The sequence below is a fragment of the Stegostoma tigrinum genome, chromosome 43 (genome assembly GCF_030684315.1).
Source record: "Stegostoma tigrinum isolate sSteTig4 chromosome 43, sSteTig4.hap1, whole genome shotgun sequence".
NCBI lineage: Eukaryota > Metazoa > Chordata > Chondrichthyes > Orectolobiformes > Stegostomatidae > Stegostoma > Stegostoma tigrinum.
Window position 1 is genome coordinate 14345001 of NC_081396.1, and position 24168 is coordinate 14369168.

General features: G+C 46.9%; 1 protein-coding gene across 1 annotated transcript in view; it reads left to right on the top strand.

Annotated features, from left to right (window-relative positions):
* The window catches only part of LOC132206755 (uncharacterized), a 184450-nt gene that overhangs the window by 153997 nt on the left and 6285 nt on the right, over positions 1 to 24168 (top strand). Inside the window, exons 8-10 of the mRNA XM_059641708.1 lie at positions 11084 to 11220; positions 13000 to 13158; positions 20006 to 20274. Coding sequence (XP_059497691.1) covers positions 11084 to 11220; positions 13000 to 13015 — 153 coding nt within the window. The 3' untranslated portion in view covers positions 13016 to 13158; positions 20006 to 20274. The remainder of the gene's footprint in view (positions 1 to 11083; positions 11221 to 12999; positions 13159 to 20005; positions 20275 to 24168) is intronic.

Here is a 24168-nt window from a genome sequence, read left to right on the forward strand (position 1 = left end):
CCCGAAATGTTAGCTCTGTTTTTGCCTCCACAGATGCTGCCAGACCTGCTGAGCTTTTCCAGCACTGCCAGACAACTGACGCTCTGATTGTGAAACACTCCCTCAGTACTGACCCTCCAACGCTGCGTACTCTCTGATGACTGATTCTCTGACGGTGCATCTCTGCCACAGAATTAACCCTCCGTCATACTGGTGTTCTCTCAGCAATAACACTGTGAGAATGCCATGCTCCCTTCCCATTGACACTCTGGCCGTGGGACACCACTTCAAATTTAACCCTTCAGCAGTGCAGCACACACTCATCATTGCCTCTCTGATATTGCAGTGCTGCCTTCATACTGACCCTTTCACAGTGCAGGACACAGTAATATTGAACATCTTCAAGTGCCGCTCTCCCTCAGTGCTGACCCCCCTCTCATTTCTGACCCATTCAGTGTAGCATACCCTTTATTCTGAACCCCTCAGTGCAGCACTCCCTCAACGCTGACCTGCTTCAGTGCTGACCCCCTTCAGTCCTGTTCCCCCTCAGAACAGCACTCCCGCAGTGCTGACCCCACACTGTGCTGCACTCCCTCAGAGCTCACCCACTTATCGCTGACGACCCCCTCACTTCAGCACTCCCTGATCACCTGGTCGTGCATCACTCCCTTTCTCCGACCCCTCGGACGGTGCAGCACTACGTCAGCGCTGACCCGCCAACAAGATAATGTCAGAGAGATGTTCTCCCATCACATTGACCCTCTGAGACTGGAGCATTTACTAATGTTGGCCCTCTCACAGTGAAGCTCTCCGTTTAGTCCCTCTGACAGGCCGCATGCCTTTTATTACAGGTCTTTTCACAACGCACTGCCCCGTCATCATTGATTCTCTGACAGTGCAGCCCTCTGTTAATATTGAATTTGTGACAGTGCACAACTCCATTAATATTTGCCCTCTGATAGTGCAGCCCTTCCTCAGTCCTGACTCTCTGACAATGCAGCAGTCCCCTAATTACTGTCAGAGGGTCGATACTGAGAGAATGCTGCACTGTCAGAGTCAGCTGCCCGCAGTCCTATCAGACATTCAGTATTGAAGGTATGGGAGAGGGTGAGTGTCAGTGAATTCTGCACTGCAACAGGGCCAACAGTGGTGTCCCATGGCCAGAGTGTCCATGGTAAGGAAGAACTGCAATGTCAATGTAACAGGGTCAGGACTGAGGTCAGAATGGAGACAGTACTGCAGGATTAGAGAGTCAGTGTTGTGGCTGAGGAGCACTCTGAGGTCCAGTACTGAGGGAAAGCTTCATGATCAGTGGGTCAGTTCTGAAGCGGTGCTACTTTGTCAGAGGGCCATACTAATGCAGTGCCTCATTGTAATGGGATAAGAGTTGAGGGAATGTCGCACATGCATCACCAGCTCATCATTGACTGTCTGACAGTGCAGCACACTCTTAGTATTGACCTTCCAACAGTGTAGAGCTCCCGCAGTGATGACACTGACCATGCAACACTCCCTCAGTACTGACTCTCCAACAACGCGGTGCTTCCTCAAGAATGACCCTCCGAGAGTGGAGCACACCCTTATTGTTGATCGTCAGATAGTGCGGTACTTCCTTCGTATTGGATCCCCCTCGGTGCAAACTCGCCCCTCGTTGCTGAAACCCCCTTCATGGAGCACTTCCCCAGTGCTGACACCATCCCAGTGCTGAGTACTCCTCAGTGCAGCACTCCCTCAGTGCTGACACCCCATCACTCCCTCAGTGCTGACCACCTCTCAATGCTAACCCGACCTCAGTGCAGCACTCCCTCAGTGTTGACCCTGCTCAGTGCAGCACTCTTACGATGCTGTCCCTGCTCAGTGCAACACTCTCTCATTCTTTTCACCCACACCGCCCTCAGTGTCAACCCCACAATGAGGCACCGCATTAGTATGGCCCTCTGACAAAGTAGCACAGCCTCAGAACTGACCCATTGACAATGAATCTTTCCCTGTGTACTGACCCTCAGAGTACTACTGTACCACAGCACTGACACTCTAATCCTGTCGCACTGCCTTGATTCTGTCTCCTTGACAAGGAGTGCGGTATCAGAATTGAAAGTGGTCAGCACTGAGGGGGTACTGCACTGTGGGTTGTTAGCACTGAGGGGGAGCCAGCACAGTGGGAGAGCTGCACTAAGCGGGGATGTGCACTCAGTGGCCGGTCAACAATGAGGGAGTGCAGCGCTGTAGTGGTTCAGCTTACGGGAGGTCAGCACTCGGGGTGGGGGGGTTCAGCACTGAGTGCAGCTCAGCACTGAATAGGGGTCAGGCCGGGGAGCTCTTTACTACGGGAGTGCTGCACTGAGGGAGGGCCAGTTTTCAGGGAGCACTGCACTGTCAGAGCGTCAAGAAGAAGGGTCTGCTATGTTCTCATTGGGTCAATAATGAAGGAATTCTGCATTATCAGAGTGTTAAAATTCAGGGAATGCAACAATTTCAGAAAGATGATGTTGATGCGGTGGGGGGGGGTGGGTGCGGTAGCATAAGGTGGTGATGGGAAAGTGGTAAGTCATGCGACACCACTGAAGGGTCAGCACTGAGAGAAAGTCACCCTCTCAGAGGGTCAATATTAAGGGAGAGCTTCACTGTCAGGAGGTCAATCTTCAGACAGTGCTCCAGGACTGAGGCTCAATATTAAGTGACTGCAATACTGTCAGAGGGTCAATGATGAGCACGTGCTGAAGTGTTGCAGAGTAAGTACTGAGGGAGTGCTGCATTGTCAGTGTCATCAATGAGTGAGCTCCACACTGTCGGAAGGCCAATTTTTAGCAAGTGCTGCACTGTCAGAGTGTCACTACTGAGGGAGAACTGCACTGTCAGAACAGTGAGTCATCACACTGTCAGAGGGTCAATATTAATGGTATGCTACACAGAGTTGGGTTAGCAATGAGGGAGTGCTACACTGAGGGGAGTCAGTCCAAAGGGAAACTGCCCTCTGAGAGGGTCAACAGTAAGAGTGTGCCAGCGGGTCAGTGCTGGGGAATTACAGCACTGAGAGACGGTCAGCAGTCCCTCAAGTCCTGACTCTGACAGATTAGCCACTCCCAGAGATTCGGTATTCCCTCATAACTAGCCGCCTGGCAACAAGGTACAAACTCAGAACTGACCCTCTGGCCATTATGCCCTCTCTCTGTTTTGACATTTTAAACATGAGGGTCTTCCCTTAATCATGGGGATTTTCAGCACTTCCTCAGTACTCCTGGCCCCCTGACAGTGTTGCACTACCTCAAACTGACCATATTAAAATGAGGCATCATCTCAATTTGATCCTTTGACAACGATGCACTCCCTCAGCACTGACCCTCTAACAACAAGGCACTCCATCAGTAGTGACCCTCTGCTGATAGTGCTGCAGGACCTCAGTACTGATCCTCCGATTGTGCGATTCCCTCAATTCTTATCGCATTACAATGAGGCACCGCATTCGTACGGCCCTCTGACAAAGTAGCACAGCCTCAGAAGTGATCCATTGACAATGAAGCTTTCCCTCGGTACTGACCCTCTGAGTGCTACTCGACCACAGCACTGACACTCTAATCCTGCGTAACTGTCTCAATTCTGACCTCAATCCTGACCCTCTGATTGTGAGGCACTCGGTTCTGACCCTGTTACATTGACATTGCAGTTCTTCCTCATTGTTGACCCTCTTGCAGTGCAGAATTCACTGACGCTCACGCACTCCCAATGCGGCATACCTTTAATACTGAACATCTGATAGGACTGCAGGGAGCTGACTCTGACAGTGCAGCATTCTCTCAGTATTGACCCTCTGACAGTATTTCGGGGAGTGCTGCACTGTCAGAGAGTCAGAACTGAGGAAGAGCTGCACTGTCAGTGGGCAAATATTCATGGATTGCTTGGGTCAATTTTAATGGAGTTGTGCAGTGTGACACATTCAGTATTAAGAGAGTACTGCACTGTCAGAGGGTCAATGATGGGAGAGTGCTGTGCTGTCGGAAGGTGTGTACTGAAAGGGAGCCGCCCTGCCAGAGGGCCTATATTAAGGCAGTCAGCATTGTGAGAGGGTCGATATTTAGTGCATGCTCCTGTCTCAGAGGGTCAATTTGATGGGACAAGATGCCTCTGAAACTAACTTGTTGGAGTGCTGCACCGCCTGAGGGTTCGTCTGAAGGGAGTGATGCCCTGTCAGATGATGAGCTTTCCCTCATCTTTGACCGTCTGACAGTGCAGCACTCCCATAATATTAACCCGCTACCAGTGTGGCACTTGCTTACAATTGAACTTCTGACAGTGCACAAGTCCAACAAAATGATCCTCTTGAGTGTCGCACACACTCAATATTGGCCCTCCAACAGTGCAGCACTCCCTCAGGACTGACTGTCTGACATTGATACGTGGATCGTGTAGCAATCCTGTAATATTGACCCACTGACACAGCAGAACTCCCTCAATATTGTTTTTCTGACAGTATTGCACTCCTGATCCTTCGGCAGTGCCCCTTGATATGAATCTTTTCACATTAGACCACTCCCTCAGCACGAACTCTCTGAATGTGCAGCACTTCTCAGGACTGATTCGGTGATATTTCAGCACTCCCACATCATTAACCCTCTGACAGTGCAGCCCTCCCTTTATATCAACCCTCCAACAGTGCATTGTTTCCTTAATATTGGACCTCTGATTGTGTGATACTCCCTCAGTGCGAAACTCTGACAATACAGCACTCTCTCTGAAATAACTCTCTGATTAAGCACTTCCTCTGTGCTAACCCTCTGAAAATGGAGCTTTCTCTCATTACTGACCCTTTGCAGTGCTGCACTGCCTCAGTACTCACTCACCACAAGTGCAGCACTCCATTAAGAGTGATCCTCTGACAGTGTGGCACTCCCCGAATATTGGTCCACTGACTGTGTGGCACTCCCTTAATACTGACCTGCTCGCGGTGCATCACTGCTCTAATATCAAACCTGCAGCTCTATCAGAGGGTCTGTCCTGAGCAAGTGCCCCATCGTCAGCATGTCAATTCTGAGGCCGTGCCTCTATATCAGTGAGTCAACATTGAGGTAGCTCCTGACGGTCAGAATTACGGGAGTGCCTCATATTTAGAGGGTCATTAACTGAGGGACAGCCTCATGATCAGCGGGTCAGTCTTTACGGACTGCCTCATAGCCAGTGTGTCAGTTCTGAGGCAGTGCCCTCAATGTAACAGATTTAGAAATGGGGTAGGGGGCACATGATTAGAAGGTCAGTAGTAAGCTATTGGAACTTTGTCAGAGGGTCAGTACTCAGCGAGTGCCTCATTGACATCGGGTCCAGACAGACGGTTTGCACTGAGGGAATGCTTCCTTTGTCAGAGATTCAGAAGTGAGAAAGTGCCTCATTGTCAGAGGCTCATTCCTGAGGCAGTGCCTCATTGTCAGAGTGACATAATCAGATAGCACTCCCTCAATTCTAAACCTTAATACTGACCCTCTGAAAATGAAGCACTGCCTCAGGACTGACCCCATGATAATGAAGTGTTCCTCAGGATTGAACCATTGACGATGTGACTCTCCATTCGTGTTGACCTTCTGATAATGGGGTTCTCCTGAAGTACTGACCCTCTGACGGTTGTGCACTGCCTCAGTACTGACCCTCTAAATATCTGCCACTCCGTCAATTCTGACCTCCTTACGATGAGGCATTACCTCAATACTGACTGGGGTGCAGGTCTCTGGCACAGAGTCTGTCGCCCTTGCAACGAAGGGAAGGGGGTATAGGAGGAGAGTGTTAGTCATTGGGGACTGAATAGTTAGAGGGACAGATAGAAGGCTTGTTTGGAACCGAAGAGACTCACGATTGGTGCATTGCCTCCAGGTGCTAGGGTCCGTGTTGTCTCGGATAGTGTCTTTGGGGTCCTGAAGGGAGAGGGTGACCAGCCCCAAGCCATGGTCCACACAGGTACCAACGACATAGGTAGAAAGAGGGATAGGGACGTCAGGCAGGATTTCAGGGAGCTCCGCTGGAAGCTGAGAGCTCAAACAAACGGAGTGGTTATCTCTGGTTTGTTACCCGTGCCAAGTGATAGCGAGGCAAAGAACAGGGAGAGATTTCAGCTGAACACGTGGCTGCAGGGATGCTGCAGGTGGGAGGGCTTCAGGTACATGGACAATTGGGGCTCATTCTGGGGAAGGTGGGACCTCGACAAACAGGACGGTCTCCACTTGAACCAGAGGGGCACTAATATCCTGGGCGGGAAATTTGCTAGTGCTGTTCGGGTGGGTTTAAACTAGCTTAGCAAGGGGATGGGAAACTGGTGTAGTTTCAGTACACAGGAGAAAGAGAATAGAGAGGACATGGACAGGATCTCAGTGTCACAGGAGTGTGCTGGCAAACAGCAAGCTGAATTGAAGTGTGTCTACTTGACTGCCAGGAGTATCCGGAATAAGCGAGGTGAGCTTGCAGCATGGATAGGTACCTGGGGCTTCGATGTTGTGGCCATTACGGAGACATGGATAGAGCAGGGTCAGGAATGGATGTTGCAGGTTCCAGGGTTCAGATCTTTGAGTAAGATCAGGTAAGGTGGGAAAAAAGGGGGAGGTGTGGCTTTGTTTGTCGAGGACAGTATAATGGAGGCTGAAAAAACTTTTGAGGAGGACTGGTCGACTGAGGTGGGATGGGCTGATGTCAGAAATAGGAGAGGAGAGGCCTCACTGTTGGGAGCTTGTGAATAGGCCTCTGCAAAGTTCCAGGGATCTGAAGGAGAGGATTGGCAAAATGATTCTGGGCAGGAGTGAAAGGAACAGGGTGGTCATTATGGGAGACTTTAACTTCCTAAGCATTGACTGGAAATGCTGTAACTCTCATACGTCGGATGGATGAGTTTTCGTCCAATGCACGCAGGAGCGTTTCCCGACACGCTACGTCGAAGGGCCGACAAGAGGGGAGGCCACACTGGATCTGGTACTTGACAGTGAACCAGGCCAGGTGTTTGATTTTGTGGTAGATGAGCACTTTGGAGAGAGTGACCATAATTCGGTTACGTTTAGTTTAGCGATGGAGTGGGAGAGGAACATGCCACAGGGCAAGACTTACAGATGGGGGAAGGCAATTATAATTGGACAAGACTTAGGAGGCAAAGAATGGGGTAGCAAAATGCAAGGGATGGGGACAATCGAAATGGGGAGCTGGTTTAAGTAACAGATATTGTGTGTCCTTGATAGGTACGTCCCTGTCAGGTAGGGGTCAGTGATAAGGTAGGGGAACCGTGGTTTACGAAAGAAATTGTATCTCGCGTTAAGCAGAAGAGCGAGGCTTATGTGATGTTGAGATGAGATGCATCAGTTGATGCGATGGAGAGTTACAGATGAGCAAGGAAGGATTTAAAGAGAGAGTTAAGAAGAGCAAGGAGGGGTCCTGAGCAGTCATTCGCAGGTAGAATAAAGGAGATCCGTAAAGTTTTCTCAAGGTATGTGAGGAATATAAGGATGACTGGGGGAGGAATAGGGCCAATCAAAGACAGAAGTGGGAAGTTGTGTGTGGACCGGGTAGAGATCGGAGAGGTGCTAAATGAATATTTCTCATCTGTTTTCACTGAGGAAGAGGAGAATATCGTCGAGGAGACGACTGAGATACGTGCTATTAGACTTGAAAGGATTCAGGTTAGTAAGGAGGAGATGTTATCAATTCTAGAAGGTGTGAAGCTAGATAAATCCCCTGGGCCTGAGAGGATTTTTCCGAGAATTCTCTGGAAAGCTCAGGAGGAGGTGGCGGAGCCCTTGGCTTTGATCTTTGAGTCCTCATTGTCTGCAGGTTTAACACCAGAGGACTGGAGGATTGCAAATGTTGTGCCCTTGTTCAAGAAGGGCAGTAGAGATGAGCCAGGCAATTACAGCCAGTGAGCCTTAGGTCCGTTGCAGGAAAAGTTTTGGAAAGGGTTATAAGAGATCAGGTTTATAATCATCTCGGAAGCAACAATTTGATTGGAGATTGTCAACATGGATTTGTCAAGGGCAGGTCGTGTCTCACAAACCTCATGGAGATTTTGAGGAGGTGACCAAGCATGTGGATGAGAGAAGGCCAGTTGACGATGTGTACGTGGACTTCAGTAAAGCCTTTGATAAGGTTCCACATGGTAGGCTATTGGAGAAAATACGGAGCCATGTGATTGAGGGAGATTTAGCAGTTTGGATTAGAAACTGGCTTTCGGTAAAAAGGCAACCAGTGGTGTTTGATGGAAAATATTCAGCCTGGAGTCCGGTTACTAGTGGTGTGCCTCAAGGATCTGTTTTTGGCCCACTGCCGTTTGTCATTTTTAAAAATGACTCGGACGCAGGCAGAGGTGGATGGGTTAGTAAGTTTGCAAATGACACGAAAGTCGGTGGAGTGGTGGACCATGTGGAAGAATGTCGCATGTTGCAGGGAGACTTGGATAAAGTGCAAAATTGGGCGGAAAGGTGGCAAATGGAGTTCAATGTGAGGTGTTTCGCTTTGGGAGGAATAATAGGAAGGTACAATACTGGGCCAATGGAAAGATTCTTGGTAGTGCGGATGTGCAGAGGGACCTTGGCGTCCATGTACATAGATCTCTGAAAGTTGCCACCCATGTTGATAGTGCTGTGAAGAAGGCATACGGTGTGTTCGACTTTATTGGTAGAGGGATTGAGTTCCAGAGCCGTGATGTCATGCTGCAACTGCACAAAACGCTCGTGCGACCTGTTCTGGTCGCTCCATTGCAGGACGAATTCGGAAGCATTGGAAAAGGAGCAAAGGAGATTTACCAGGATGTTGCCTGGTCTGGAGTGAAGGTCTTATGAGAGAAGGCTGAGCGACTCGAGTCTGTCCTCATTGGGGAGAAGAAGGCTAAGAGGGCCTTTAATAGAAACATACAAGACGATCAGAGAAAGATGAGTCAGGGTGGACGGTAAGAGTCTTTTTCCTAGGATGATGATGTTGGCTTGGACGAGGGGGCTCAGCTACAAATTGAGGGGTGATGGATTAAAGACAGATGTCAGAGGCAGGTTCTTTACCCAGAGAGTGGAAAGGGCGTGGAATGCCCTGCCTGTCAATGCAGTTAACTCAGCCACATTCAGGGCATTTGAACAGTCCTTGGATAAGCATATAGATGATGATGGGATAGTGTGAGGGAACGGGCTTAGATTAGTTCACAGGTTGGCGCAACATCGAGGGCTGAAGGACCTGTTCTGCACTGTATTTTTCTATGTTCACAGATGACACTAAAATGAGTGAGAGAGTAAAGTCTGAAGAGGACAATGAAAATCTGCGGAAGGATGCAGAAAGTTTAAGTGAATGGACAAGGGTCTAGCAGATGGAGTCCAATGATGGGAGATGTGAGGGCATCCATTTTGGTAGCAATTATGGAAAAATGGAGTCTTGCTTAAATGGTGAAAAATTGTAGCATGCTGCTCCGCAGAGGGAGCTGGGCAGCCTTGTGTCTGAATCAGGTAGTTTGCAGATGCGGCTGGTAATTGAGACAGCAAATGGAACAGTGTCCTTCATTGCGAGAGTGATGCAGTTTAAAAATCGGGAGGGTATGCTACAGTTGTATAGGGTGCTGGTGAGGCTTGGTGTGGAGTAGTTTGTACAGTTTTAGTCTCCTCACTTGAGAAAGGATGTACTGGCACTGGAGGGGGTGCGAAGGAGGTTCACGAGGTTGATTCCAGAATTAAAAATGTTGCTGTATGGGGAGAGATTGAGTAGACTCGGATTGCAGTCACTGGAATTTAGAAGAATGAGGGGTGATCTAATAGAAACTTTTAAAATTATGAAACAAATGGATCGGAAATTGTTTCCACTGATGGGCGAAATTCCAACTCGGGGGCACAGCCTCAAAATAAGTGTGAACAGATTTAAAACTGAGTTGAAGATGAGCTTCTTCATCCAAAGGGTTGTGAATCTGTGGAATTCTCTGCCCACTGAAACAGTTGAGGTTCCCTTGTTGAATGTTTTGAAAGCCAAAACAGATAGATCTTTGAACAGGAAAGGAATTGAGGGTTATGGTGAATGGGAGGGTAAGTGGAGCTGAGTCCGCAAAAAAGATCAGCGGAACGAGCTGGAAGAGACAGATGGCCTACTCCTGTTTTATTTCTTATGTCCATACGTCCTCAGATTGCCATCCTTGTCATTCCTCCTTCCCTGGAATAGGCCAGTTCTGAACGCTGATCAGTAGGTCTTTAAATAACTCCCACGTATCAAATGTTGACTTGTTCAATAAAAGCTCCTCCCAATTAATACTGCTCAGCTCCTACCTAACACTGATGTAATTTTCCCTCCCCCAATTTCGTCCCTTCCCACAAGGTCCTGATTATCCATGGCTGTCTTAAAATGTAAGGAGATGCGATCGCCCATTTAAGAAGCTCCTGCTTCACTGTTTTTCCCAAGTGGGAGTCAGCTACAGGCTTTCTTGTTCCACGATGGGGGAGGAAATGGCCGAGAGGTATTATTGCTGGACTGTTAATTCAGAGACTGAGATAACATTCTGGGGACCTGTGTTCAAATCCCAGCACAGCAGATGGTGGAATTTGAATTCAATATAAAAGAAAATCATGAATTAAGAATATAATGATGACCATGAATTGATTGCCAAATGTCAGAAAAACTCACCTGGTTCACTGATGTGCTTTCGGGAAGGAAACTGCCACCCTTACATGATCTGGCCTACATGTGACTGCAGACCCACAGCAATATGATTGACTTTGAACTGTCCCCTGGGCAATTAGGGATGGACAATAAACACTGCGTAGCTCGGGATGTCCTCCTCCCATTAACAAATAAATAAAATTGGATTCTAGATCTTCCGATCCAAGATCGTTTCTTGCTCTCATACTAATTTCTTTGCTTACAGTCACTTTCCCTCCTGCCTGTCTTTTTGGAATGCCGTATAGCCCTGCGCACTTAGCTCCAGTGTTGATCTCCTTGTAACCATGTCTTTGTAATAGCTATAAAATCATGCCCGTCAACCTAGAAATGTGCTATTAATTTGTTGATTTTGTTCTGAATACAATGAGCACGCAAGCAAAGAGCCATGAATTTAGCTTTATCACTTGATTTCACCTCTTGACACTATTTACAGCTGTTTTCTGTTTGTACATGCTGTCTTTTCCAGTACCACGCTGAGTATTGTTATCCCGATAGTTCTTTCGTATCAGTCCGTGTGTATTCCTGGGCGAATGTGCTCGTGTGGTCTCAGGAGTTGCGGAGGTTACGGCTCTGGGACAGCCGTTTCATCGCCCTATGCTGCAGGTAAGAAGAAAAGAAAATCTCTTGCTCTGAGCTCTGCAAGCCTGGGCAATGTCAAAAGGGAAACAAGGTCAAAAGAATTTCAACAAGAATCTCAAAATTAACTGCTGAATTCATATCAACATTCCGGGCATCGCCCAACTTAGTGGCCACAACATCCCACTTTCTATTCTTCACAAACAATCCAAAGGCTGAAGTATCCGTATCCCTCTTAACTTTTATGGTTTTTGAGCTAATTTCTTGTTTCTAACTTGTTCATATTTGTGGTGCCTTATGACTTCTTGCATTTAGCAATTGATAAAACTCACTCTCTCACGAGTTCAGGAGAAGCTAGTTTTATAGAATCCCCAGTGTGGAAACAGGCCACTCAGTTCAACAAGCCCACAGCAAGCCTCCAAAGAGCATCCCACCTAGACCCATCCCCATTCCCCTACTCTATCCCTGTCAGCCTGCATTTCCCATGGCTAATGTACCTAACCTCGACATCCGTGGGCACTGTGGGTAATTCAGCATTGCCAATCCACCCAACCTGCACATCTCTGGACTGTGGGAGGAAACCAGAGCACCCAGCAGAAACCCACACAGACAAGGGGAGAATGTGCAAACTCCACACAGACAGTCATCGGAGGCTGGAATGGAACTCAGGTCCCTGGTGCTGTGAGGTAGCGTTACTAACTACTGAGTCACCGTGTCACCCTGAGTTATCTTGACTCCTTCTGAAACATAGGAAGGTATCCACAAGACAAAGATCCTTTTTAATCAGCTTAATTCGTACCAACTGAGGTAGATCTAGTTGGGTGTGTAAAGAAGGGGAGTCTTTCACGAGGGAACTTAACAATTTGGGAGACTCAGTCACCGAGGGAGCCTGACCCGAAGACTGGTCAAAACAATAATGATTCGATATGAATTAGTTAGAATGCAGCTGTTAACAGTCATCCTCCATCCCTATGTGGGAGCGAGATTTAACATTCAAAATCAAAACTGAAACTCTTGAACAAGGTAGTTCAAAACAGCCAGTTCTCTGATTGAGGTTGTGAACTTGCTCGCCGAGCTGGCTTCTTCTCATTCAGACGTTTCGTCACCATGATCGGTGACATCATGGGTACAGCCTCCAATGAAACGATGTTATTCTACTCTGTCTGGAATTGACACTGTCCAGTCTGTTACCATGAGTACTGTCATTTCCGGTTTTGATCTGTATGGGTTTGTATGTGGGGGTCCAATTGTATCTGTTTGTTGGTTGCATTATGGGTGGAGAATCACGCCTCTCAGAGGACACTGCGACAAGGTAACCGTAGTCGCCCAAGCCAAGCAGAGACACGCACAGGAATTCCGAGAGGCATGGTTCTGCACCCGTTCTCCAGCCTCACATTCTTGGTCTCTTCAGTCTGAATATGATCACTCAACCATATCCTTGATGACAAACAATAGAGTCTTACTTCCCAAAATCTACAAACAGGACTGTCCAGACAGATCCATTTGTTCTAATGATATCATCTTCTGCTGGAGGGATTCCGACATGTCTGCATTCTTGCTCAACTGAGCATTCTTTGCATTCGTGGTTGACAGAGCTGTCAGCCATGTCCATTGTGCTGCAGGGTTCCCAAGCGGAATATGAGTTGCTGTTCCTGCAACTTTGGGGTGGCATCATTTGTGGCACTGCAGGAGGCCCATGTTCAGTTTGGTTATGACTTTTGAGGAACGGATGGTCCCTTTGAGATTGAAATTGGAGAAAGATTTCAGGATTTTTTTCATTTTCTTGTCTTTCTGTTCTGCCCCTAGGAAAAAAGCAATGTAAGTGCCGTTAATGTTTTGCACGGCGAGCTGCTGCATACTAACCGGTCTCACACCATTACCATCACCTTGCCCTTGTGAAGGCAGATATGGATAAGGTTCTCAAAGCTGATAGAAGATTGAAACCACTCTCATCCTGTGACAATGGTAAGTTTCCCTTCTTTAAAAAAAAATGCTTGCAGCTGAATTCGCATAATATAGAGCACAGTGGTTCTGGTTAACACCACTGTCTCAATTCCACCCTTTGGTGACTTTCTGTGTGGAGTTTGCACATTCTCCATGTGCCTGCATGGGTTTTCTCCGGGTGCTCGAGTTTGCTCCCACAGTCAAAAGATGTGCAAGGTCGGTGGATTGGCCATGCTAAATTTCCCAAGGTGTTCAGTGATGTGTAGGTTAGGTGAGTTATAGGTGGATGGGTCTGGGTGGGATGCTGTGAGGGGCAGTGTGGACATGTTGGGCTGACCGACCTGTTTCCACACTGTAAGGGTTCTCTGATTCATGATTCCATGATTTTCCTGAGCGCAAAGGTACAATATTGACTCGTCATATTTGTCTCACCTCTTTACACATTGGTAAGAAAGCTTTAATGTCAGTTTCTATGCATTTGCAACTTGTCTGCTGTCTCTGACAAGGCTGACGATATCTCCTTCTCTAATGCACATCTCCTGTCCCCTAACACTGAGAGGTGACACTTGCTTTTCGTTTAGTACAATAAAAAAAACAATAGCCTCCATATTACATCCAGCGGCTTCTCTTAACACTCACACACTGTTCTTTTTTTCCTCCAGGTATTGACCACCCATCATTTCTAATTCCTCATCTCATCTCTCTCTCATGCACTCTCTCTCTCTCATGCGCTCTCTCTCTCTCTCATGCGCTCTCTCTCTCTCTCTCTCATGCGCTCTCTCTCTCTCTCTCTCCCTCTCTCTCTCTCTCTCTCTCTCTCTCTCTCTCTCTCTCTCTGTCTCTCTCTCTCTGTCTCTCTCTCTCTCTGTCTTTATCTCTCCTCTCCCTGTTCTCCCCCATCACTTCACTCACAGGCACCAACAGAGGTTCACAGTCACACGATGTTGCACATGCATATTCTGTCCCTCATGCACAAACACACTACACACACACAAAAAAAAGTCAGGAACACAGTCTCTCACGAACACACTCTGTCACATTCTCACTCATTCATACTCCATACCGTCACACAGTCGTACACGGTCTTGCACACATTCTGTGGCATACTTGCATGCACTGTCGCAGGATCTTTTGCCAATGCTCTCACTCTCAAGTACACACATACTACCACAAATCTCTCCCTCACACACTTAGGTTTGCAAATTCACTTGCTGTCAAGCTCACTCACACTTACAGACACACTCACTCCCTCATGCATGCTGCAACACTCCCTTCTTGTGCTAACTCCCTTTCACACACTCTCAAGCACAGTCACTGGCACATACATTCTGTCGTGCGCACACACACACTTTCATGCACTGTCTTTGCACACTTGAGCACAATCATATGCTCACCTCTCTCTTGCACACAGTCAATTTGATTTGAGTCAGAGATAATGGGAGCTGCAGATGCTGGAGAATCCAAGATAATAAAATGTGAGGCTGGATGAACACAGCAGGCCAAGCAGCATCTCTGATGAAGGGTCTTGGCCCGAAACGTCAGCTTTTGTGCTCCTGAGATGCTGCTTGGCCTGCTGTGTTCATCCAGCCTCACATTTTATTATCTTGATTTGAGTCATCATTGTCACATGTGCCCAGGTACAGTGATAAGTTTTCTTCTGCATGCAGTACAGACAGGTGATATCAAACAAGGCGCATTCGTGAAACGGAACATAGTGACAGCTACAGAGAAGATGCACAGAGAGCAAGATCAAAATTAGATTTAAGCTTTTCAGTGTCCTATTCAGATGTCCAATAACAGCGGTGAAGAAGCTGTTCTTGAATCTTTTCACGCATGTATACAAACTTTTTTTACATCTTCCCTTCAGAAAAAGGGAGAAGAGAGTGTAATTGTGGGGTGAGAAGGGCCTTTGATTATGTCAGTTTCTTTCCCGAGGCAGCGGGAAGTAGAGGTGGAATCAACGAATGGAAGGCTGGTTTGCATGATGGACTATGCTGTGTTCATGACTCTGCAGTTTCTTGTGGTCTCAGGAAGAGCTGTTGCCAAACCATGCTGTGACATGCATCCAAATAGGATGCTTTCTCTGGTACATGAATGAAAGTTGACCTTGCGGACACTCCAAATTACCTTAGCCTGCTGGGGAAATAGAGACATTTGGTGTGCTTTTTTGCCCATTGCGACGATCTGGGTGGACGAGGAGAGATTGTTGGTGATCGACACTCTCAACTATCTCCACCTCAGCAACATCTCTCTCAGTGTCTGATGCAGGCGCTCACACACTCACATTCTGTCACTTATTCTGTCTGTCTGTCTCTCCCTCTCTCCCTCATCGCCCATCTCTCTGTCTCCCTCTCTCTCTCTCTGTCTCGCTCTCTCTCTCTCTGTCTCGCTCTCTCTCTCTCTGTCTCGCTCTCTCTCTCTCTCGCGCTGTCTCTCTCTCTCGCGCTGTCTCTCTCTCTCGCGCTGTCTCTCTCTCTCTCTCTCGCGCTGTCTCTCTCTCTCTCGCGCTGTCTCTCTCTCTCTCGCGCTGTCTCTCTCTCTCTCGCGCTGTCTCTCTCTCTCTCTCGCGCTGTCTCTCTCTCTCGCGCTGTCTCTCTCTCTCGCGCTGTCTCTCTCTCTCGCGCTGTCTCTCTCTCTCTCGCGCTGTCTCTCTCTCTCTCGCGCTGTCTCTCTCTCTCTCGCGCTGTCTCTCTCTCTTTCGCGCTGTCTCTCTCTCTCTCGCGCTGTCTCTCTCTCTCTCGCGCTGTCTCTCTCTCTCTCGTGCTGTCTCTCTCTCTCTCGCGCTGTCTCTCTCTCTCTCGCGCTGTCTCTCCCTCCCCCACCCCCCAACCTCTCTGGCTTTCTCTCTCTCTCTCTCTCTCTCTCTCTCTCTCTCCCTCTCCCTCTCTCTCTCTCTCTCTCCCTTTTTCTCACACACCAACTCATTGCTCAGTATTCCATGGTATCTGAAATGTTGGAAGAATTAACTTAGACTGAGCGTGGATTTTCTCCCATATTAGTTATGACAAAGCAGAACCAATTCTGCCTGGAAGAAGAAAGGCAGGAGCCATAATAATTAGGGATTGTTTTGCTAGAGGAACCGTGCTGTGATATGCATCCAGATAGGATGCTTTCTGTGGTACATCAATGAAAGTTGCCCTTGTGGGCACACGCAATTGCCTTAGCCTCCTGTGAAGTAGAGACAACGGTGTGCTTTTTTGCTCATTGCGATGATGTGGATGGACCAGTGAACTAATCTAAGCCCATCCCCCTACACGATCCCATTATCATCCATATGCTTATCCGAGGACTGTTGAAATGCCCCTAATGTGGCTGAGCTCACTGCATTGGCAGGCAGGGGGTTCCACATCCTTAGAACTCTCTGAGTAAAGAACCTGCCTCTGATATCTATCTCAAATCTATTATCCCTCACTGTTTAGCTGGGCCCCCTCATAGAAGCTGACGTCATCATCCTCGGAAAAAGACCCACACTGTCCACCCTGTCTCATCCACTGATCATCTTGTATGTCTCTATTAAATCCCCTCTGAACCACCTTCTCTCCAATGAGTACAGACCCAAGTCCCTCAGCCTTTCTTCAGAAGACCTTCGCTCCGGACCAGGCAACATCTCCTCTGCACCTTTTCCAATGCTTCCACATCCTTCCTGTAATGGGGCGACCAGAACTGTACGCACTATTCCAAATGAGACCGCACCAGTTTTTTGGACAGTTGCTCTGGATCTCAATCCCACTGCCAATAAAACCTAAAACACCGGAAGCCGCCTTCACAGCACTATCAACCTGGATGGCAATTTTCAGGGATCGACATAGATGGACACCCTCTGCACAGCAACACTACCAAGAATCTTTCCATTGACCCAATATTCTGCCTTCCTATTATTCATCCCAAAGTGAATCACCTCACATTTATCCGCATTGAACTCCATCTGCCACCTTTCCGCCCAATTCTGCAGTTCATCCAAGTCTACCTGTCACCTGCAACATTCTTCCACATTGTCCACCACTCCACCGACTTGAGTGTCATCTGCAAACTTACTAACCGATCTACCAATGCCTCCGTCCAAGTCATTTATAAAAATGACAAACAGCAGTGGTCCCAAAACAGATCCTTGAGACAAACCAGTAGTAACCAGACTCCAGGCTGAAAATTTTCTATCAACCACCACTGGTTGCCTCCTTAGCCAAAGCCAGTTTCTCATCCAACCTGCTAAATCTCCCTCAATCCCATGTCTCCATGTTTTCTCCAATAGCCTACCATGTGGAACCTTATCGAAGGCTTCACTGAAGTCCATGTCCACCACGTCAACTGCCCGACCCTCATCCACGTGCTTGGTCACCTTCCAAAATTACTCAATGAGGCTTGTGAGACACGACCTGCCCGTGACAAATCCATGTTGACTTTCATCAAATTGGTGCTTGCTCGATGATTATAAATCCGATCCCTTATAATCCTTTCCAAAACTTTTCCTGCAACAGACGGAAGGCTCACTGGGTTTATAATTACCTGGGTCATCTCTCCTGCCCTCTTTGAACAAGGGCACAGCATTTGCAACCCTCTAGCCTTCTGGTACTAAACCTGTAGACGATGAGGATTCAAAGATCAAGGCCAAAGGCTCCGCCACCTCCTCCGTAGCCTCCCAGAGAATCTGAAAGTTTCGAAGGATGATGCGTTGTATCCGGAGGTTGTTGGGGTGGTACGTTAGGACGAGGGAGACTTTGTTTTGGTTGTTGTTGCGGGGTGGGGTGAGAGGGATTTGTTGCAGGAAATGCTGGAGACACGGTCGAGGGCGTTATCAACCACAGAGCGGGGCAAGTTGTGGTCCTTGAAAAATGAGGACATCTGAGATATACAGGAATAGAATACCTCATCCTGGGAGTGCAGATGCAGAGGCAAAGGAATGGGGAATAGGGGATGAATTGTTGCAGGAATATGGTGAGAGGAGGTGTAATCTTGGTAGCTGTGGGAATTGGTGGAGTTGAAATGGATATTTGTTTCTCAGTGGTTGGAAATAGAGTGGTCCAGGGAGGAGAGAGAGGGATCAGAGATTGTCCAGGTTAACTTCAAGTTCGGGAGGAAGGTGTTGGTGAAGTGGATGAACTGTTAGAGCCCGTTGTGGGAACACGAGGCGGTGCCGATACGGCCATCGATGTAACGGAGGAAGAGGTGGGGTTGAGGGCCAGTGTAGGTACGGAAGAGGGAGCGTTCCATGTAACCTACAAAGAGGCAGGCATCGCTTGGGCCCATGTGGCTACCCTGGCCACCCCCTTTGTCTGTAGGAAGTGGGAGGAATTGAAAGAGAAACTGTTGAGGGTTGTTCAAGGACCGGAACTTCCCCCTCCTCAGTGGTCAAAAACGCCCTCGACCGTGTCACCCGCGTTTCCCACAACTCATCCCTCTCACCCGCACCCCATAATAACTACCAAAACAGTGTCCTCGTCGCCCTCACGTACCACCCCACCAACATCTGGATTCAATGCGTCGTCCTCCGACCCTTCTGCCATCCGCAATCCGACCCCACCACCAAAGACGTTTTTCCCACCACCCTTAGGTGACCCCCTTATCCGCTCCACACTCCCCTCTAGCACTCCCGACACCCAGCACTTTTCCCTGCATATCCATAAATGTTGTCATCAAAACGTTTAAAATTCACTGGTCCCGATACCTCCCCCCCATCCCAGGCCCCAGGAAGAATTTCCTCATCAAACAGATGTTTACCTGCACATCTGCTAATGTGGTAGACTGTATCCACTGTTGCCATTGTGGCCCCCTCAACATCGGGGAAACCAAACAGGTTTGGGGACCGCTTCGCCTGTGCTCAGTTTGCACTAAAGAACTGCACCTCCCAGTCGTGAACTGTTTCGACTCTCCCTACCAATCCTCAGGTAACATGTCCATCCTGGGCCTCCTGCAGTGCCACAACGATGCCCCCTGAAGGTTGCAGGAGCAGCACCTCATATTGCGCTTGGGAACCCTGCACTCCATGGTATCAATGTGGACTTCACAAGCTTCAAAATCACCCCTCCCCTTCCCGCATCCCAAAACCAGCCCACCTATCCCATCCTGCCACCTCAAACCCCACCCCCATTTCCTGCCTCCTGACCTCTTCCCGCCCCGGAGACCTGTTCGTCCTCCCCGGACTGACCTCTCCCCTCCCTACCTCCCCACCTACATTCACCTCTGCTGGCTCCATCCCCACCTCTTTAACTTGTCTGTCTCCTCTCCACCTATCTTCTCCTCTGTCCATCTTTGATCCGCCTCCCCCTCTCTCACTATTTATTTCAGAACTCTCTCCCCCTCCCCCTTTTCTGATGAAAGGTCTCGGCCCAACATGTCAGCTTTTGTGCTCCTCAGATGCTGCTTGGCCTGCTGTGTTCATCCAGCTGCACACTTTGTTATCTCTACATCTCTTAACAACCTCATTAAGTGAGTTCTAGAGCGAACTATGCAGGGTAGACTTTGGGTTTATCATTCTAACTTGCCAGTCCTGAAAGATGAAAGTTGGTTTGTGTTGGATGTTTGTCTCATAGCTACGAAAGATACACTGAAAGGATTTTTCAAATCTTTTGTTGAGAATTGTACCCATTTAGTCACTAATCCTTTTCCTTTTTTAAAGCTTCCTTGGTAGTGACAAATTTCAAATATCTGCGGAATTTTATTTGGCTTTGTATTGGTTCTCTGTGATTCTCTGTTCATGGCTCCACGACCTGCTAGCTAATTACAGAATTTATCATTGATGTGCTTCAGTCTTATTTATCCCAATTTCAGGAGAAAGTCCAGAGAGACCTTTTAAAGGAAAGGGGATTAGAAAGAAAATCTATCGATCAAAATCATGAACAGTTGATAAATTATTTGCACTTCATATTTCCAGAACCTACCCCGGAAGAGAGAGCCCAGAGAATTGCCAAAGCTGTCCGCAAACAGTCAACAGAAGTGAAGGAAAATTGGGAGCAATTGAAAACCCGTGCGAGCAACTGGCAGAAACAGGTGGAAAAGGCGTTGGAGAAACTTCAAGAACTGCAGAAAGCGCTGGATGATCTTGAGGCTCATGTGATAACAGCTGAGGGGTTCCACACTGATTGGCAACCTGTGGGTGACCTGCTTATTGACTCATTGTAGGATCACATTGATAAAACCACAGTAAGTGCAATTACATTACACTTCACTAATGAACAGATGTAACCAGAATGTTGTATCGAGACGATCAGTAATATGAGTATTCAGTAATATTGATTGAATGGTTGTTAACTGAATTTGCAAATTAAAAGTTAGTTGAGCATGCCTTCTGATGATATCACAACATGAATATCAGTATAATTGAGGATTCTATTAGTCAGTGACATCAGCTGAGTTATCTGCTTGTTGCCATGTTATCAGGGTTAAAGGTAAAGTCTTAGCACGCCATTTGGCGACTCCTTAGAGAGAGACAACTGGTTATGATTTAACCTGAAGATCACCACGCCTCAGTCAAGTAGAGCGGTTGAGGCGAAGACCCTTTGTGGTAAGCTCACTGGTATGGCAATTGAGCCCTCTCTGCAGGGCATCAGTCTGCATCACAAACCAACTGAATTTGAATAGAGTTTAGGATTGGAGAGCAATCCATGCAATTATTTTTTTTTAATGAATGTTTCTCACTGGGACTCTCTCACCGGCAAACTTTTTAAAAGCCAGCTCAGCCATACAGGCGAAATCAGTTCCTGATCTCAGCTGAATTTTTTGACCTGGGGTGGGTCAGCGTTAGGAGTTCAGTGATTGGAATGAATTCTCATGAAGTTCGCGAGAGGGATACTACACGTGAATAGATCGATGTTTTGAGAAGAGGATGAGATATGAGCAAAAGTTTAATTGATGTGGAAGACCAGCCACAATCATCATCGACGGTGGAGCAGGCTTGAGCGGCCATGCAACATTGTGCTGCCGCTATTTGACTTGTTCTGTGGAAAGGAAGGAAAATGGTCCAAGTGTCAAAAATGATGAAGACCACATCATTCTACAACCTCAAAATTTGATTGTGTTCAGCATATTATCACTCCTGGTACCCCTAAATCCTGGTCTATCATCTCAGCAGCTCGACTCTGCCCATAAGCTGGTTAGATGTGACATTTTTGAGGGATCTTCCCAAGTCTGAAAATCATTTTTGTTTTTGTAGAATCAGAGTTGGCCAGTGTGGAAGGAGGTCGTTTGGCATATCATAGCTCTTTGAAGTAACTCCCCAATTCGTCCCCCTCTGCTTGGCAATGACTTGAACCACTTATAAAATCTCTTTAATGGAGGGAAACTTTGAAGGCGTCTGAAAGGAGTATTCACGATCCCAGAATACAACTGAGCCTTATTAAGTTGTTAGTTCTGACGGTCAAGAGCTTGATGAAAGAGGATTGTTTTAAAAAGTGCCTTAAAAGAGAAAACGTACAGAGGCTAAGATGTGTAGGAAGTTAGCGAGTTTTGAGAAGATTTGTTGCTCGGGTTGAGGTTCGGGATGTGAGTTTGCTCGCTGAAGGTGTAGGAAGTCTCTTCTTGGGTTTGAAGCCGACACAATTAAATGTTTGGCAACTAGTAGTGGGCCGTTTAAAATCAAGAGTGGGCAAGAGGACATAATTAGACGAGTGCAGATATCCTGAAGTATAGTTGGACTGGTGGAGATTACGAAAATAGATAGGCATAGCCAAGGAACGATTTGTAAACAAAAATGAGAATTTAATAAAATTACTGTTAATAGTATCAGTCAGGTAGAAAGTACAGAGAAGAGGATTTGGTTCAAGGTGAGACTCGGGCAGTGGAGTTTTAGACGACGTCAAGTTTTCAATGGGCAAATGTGGGACTCCAACAGGGAATGCATTGGAATTGTCAGGTCCAGAAGTGAAGTAGTTCCAGGTGAAGGTTTCACTGCTAATGAGCCAACACAAGAGACAGGTAGGCAGAATTGAAAAGATGTAAAGAGACAGCTTCAGGGATTGCATGAATGTGTGGTCGGACGTTCATCATGGGATAAACAAGATGCCAAGGTTGTGCTGAGACAAGCGTAATATTACATTGTTGCCAAGGCGGAGTAATGCAATCAGTAGTTAGTGAATAGGGATTGGTGTGGGGACCACAAAGTGGTCTTCCCAGTTTTAAATTGTTATCTCTACATAGTTGCGCAACTTCATGTTCTGTTCAAAAGGCATTACTGACAAGGAAACAGAAGTTAGCCATTTGTTTACTTGTCAATATATCTTGATTTTTCCACCATGTTCTCCAGTTAATAACACAAGATGTGCACTGTACGAACTGAACTGTTCAAACCTTTAAAGGAGATGTTAAAATTGTGGAATATAAAGTTAAATTTATTTCATTGAAAATTTGAATAAATTACATGAAGGTTTGACCAAGACTGCAAGGAATTAGATGGAACATGAGATGAATAAAACAAGCAGTAGTAAGGTGGTATTAGCTGGACGTTCGTGAAGAAAGAGAACGCAGCCAACCTTTCTTCCATCAGGGGGATTAATTGTGTGGTGTCAGACACAGTCGATGAAATCATTCCTTCTGTCTTTACTGTCTGACTGGACTGTGGTTGTAATATTTCCTTTTTTAAACGCTCAAGGTTAGACATACTTCACTTGACATTCTCATTTTATAAATTTTAAGAAGTTGACTTATTGTCAAGTCACGGTAGGATTGAAAACACATTCTATAACTGTTTGAAGTCAGAAGTCACATGACACCAGCTTGTCGTCCAACAGGTTCATTTGAAATCACACAAGCTTTTGGAGTGCAGCCCCTTCATCAGGTGCAGTTAGTGAGGTGACGACAGAGAGACACAGCTTATAAGCAGAGAGATCAAAAGATCATAGAATTGGCGTGAGTGGAGTGTCAGATAATAACTCGAAACAGGTGACCAAGAGTGTTAGAGGCAAGTAAAGCGTTTATAAAGTCCATGTCAGTGCTGTGTTGTCATGATAATCAGGCAGCGCAACAGGAATGTACAAAAGGTGACATCTCAGGTCAGACTCTGACTTGTAGTTTCGAGGCTTGTGTTCAGAATCTGTCTTAGAGTTTTAACCTTTATTTCAAAAGCAGGAATTTATAAGATACCACACTGACTCTAACGACAAGTTGTGTGTTTCTTCAACAAAATATCTGCAAACAAACAAACATCCTGGATGAAGACTTATTATCTGACACTCCACTCACACCATTTGTAGGATGTTTTGATCTGTCTGCTTATCAATTGTGTGTCTGTGTGTTTACCTCCCTGACCGCACCTGATGAAGGGACTGCACTCCCAAAGCTTGTGTGATTTCAAATAAACCTGTCAGATTATAACCTGATGTCATGTGACTTCTGACTTTGTCTATCCTAGTCCAACACCAGCACCTCCACATTATAACTGTTTGGAACCAAGTCAGTGCAACAGGTACATATCGAACATTTGACTTCGGAAGAATGCCGAGTGCTGAAAAATTCATTAATAACAAAGGATTTCTTCATTGTACCATCTATCGTAACATGCTGCGTCTCACAGTCATAATGAAAGGATGGCCACTTCAATTTCGCAGGGCCAAGAACAGTTATGGACATTTTTAGCATGGGAGGAGGCCATTCAACCTATTTTATCTGTCCCAGCTCTCTCCCAGCACAAGAAAATTAATCCTTCTCTCGAACTCATTCCACATATTTCACAGAATTGAAATATATAGGTACATATTTAGTAGTTTTTAACATCAAGTGAGCAGTTCTCGCACTTCACCTCGTCACTAAAAATGGAAAATGTGACTTACAAAGAGTGGGTCTTTATTTTGTTCTGTTTTGATGATGAAGCAGATGCAAGTCGAAGTGCTGGAACTGGCCTCTTGAACTTACCAACTGTTCAACGTGTATGAAATGATTTCTGTGTGCATCTACTAAAAGCAGTTTTATGGAAGGAAAAGGTACCAAAGAAGATTTGGTGTATTGTGCTTGATGCTATTATACGCCAACCTGTGAAAACAGAACTCTACGACTGAGTGTTGAGTTCTGAGAGGGGGCTATCTTGTTTGAATTTACATTGCTAAG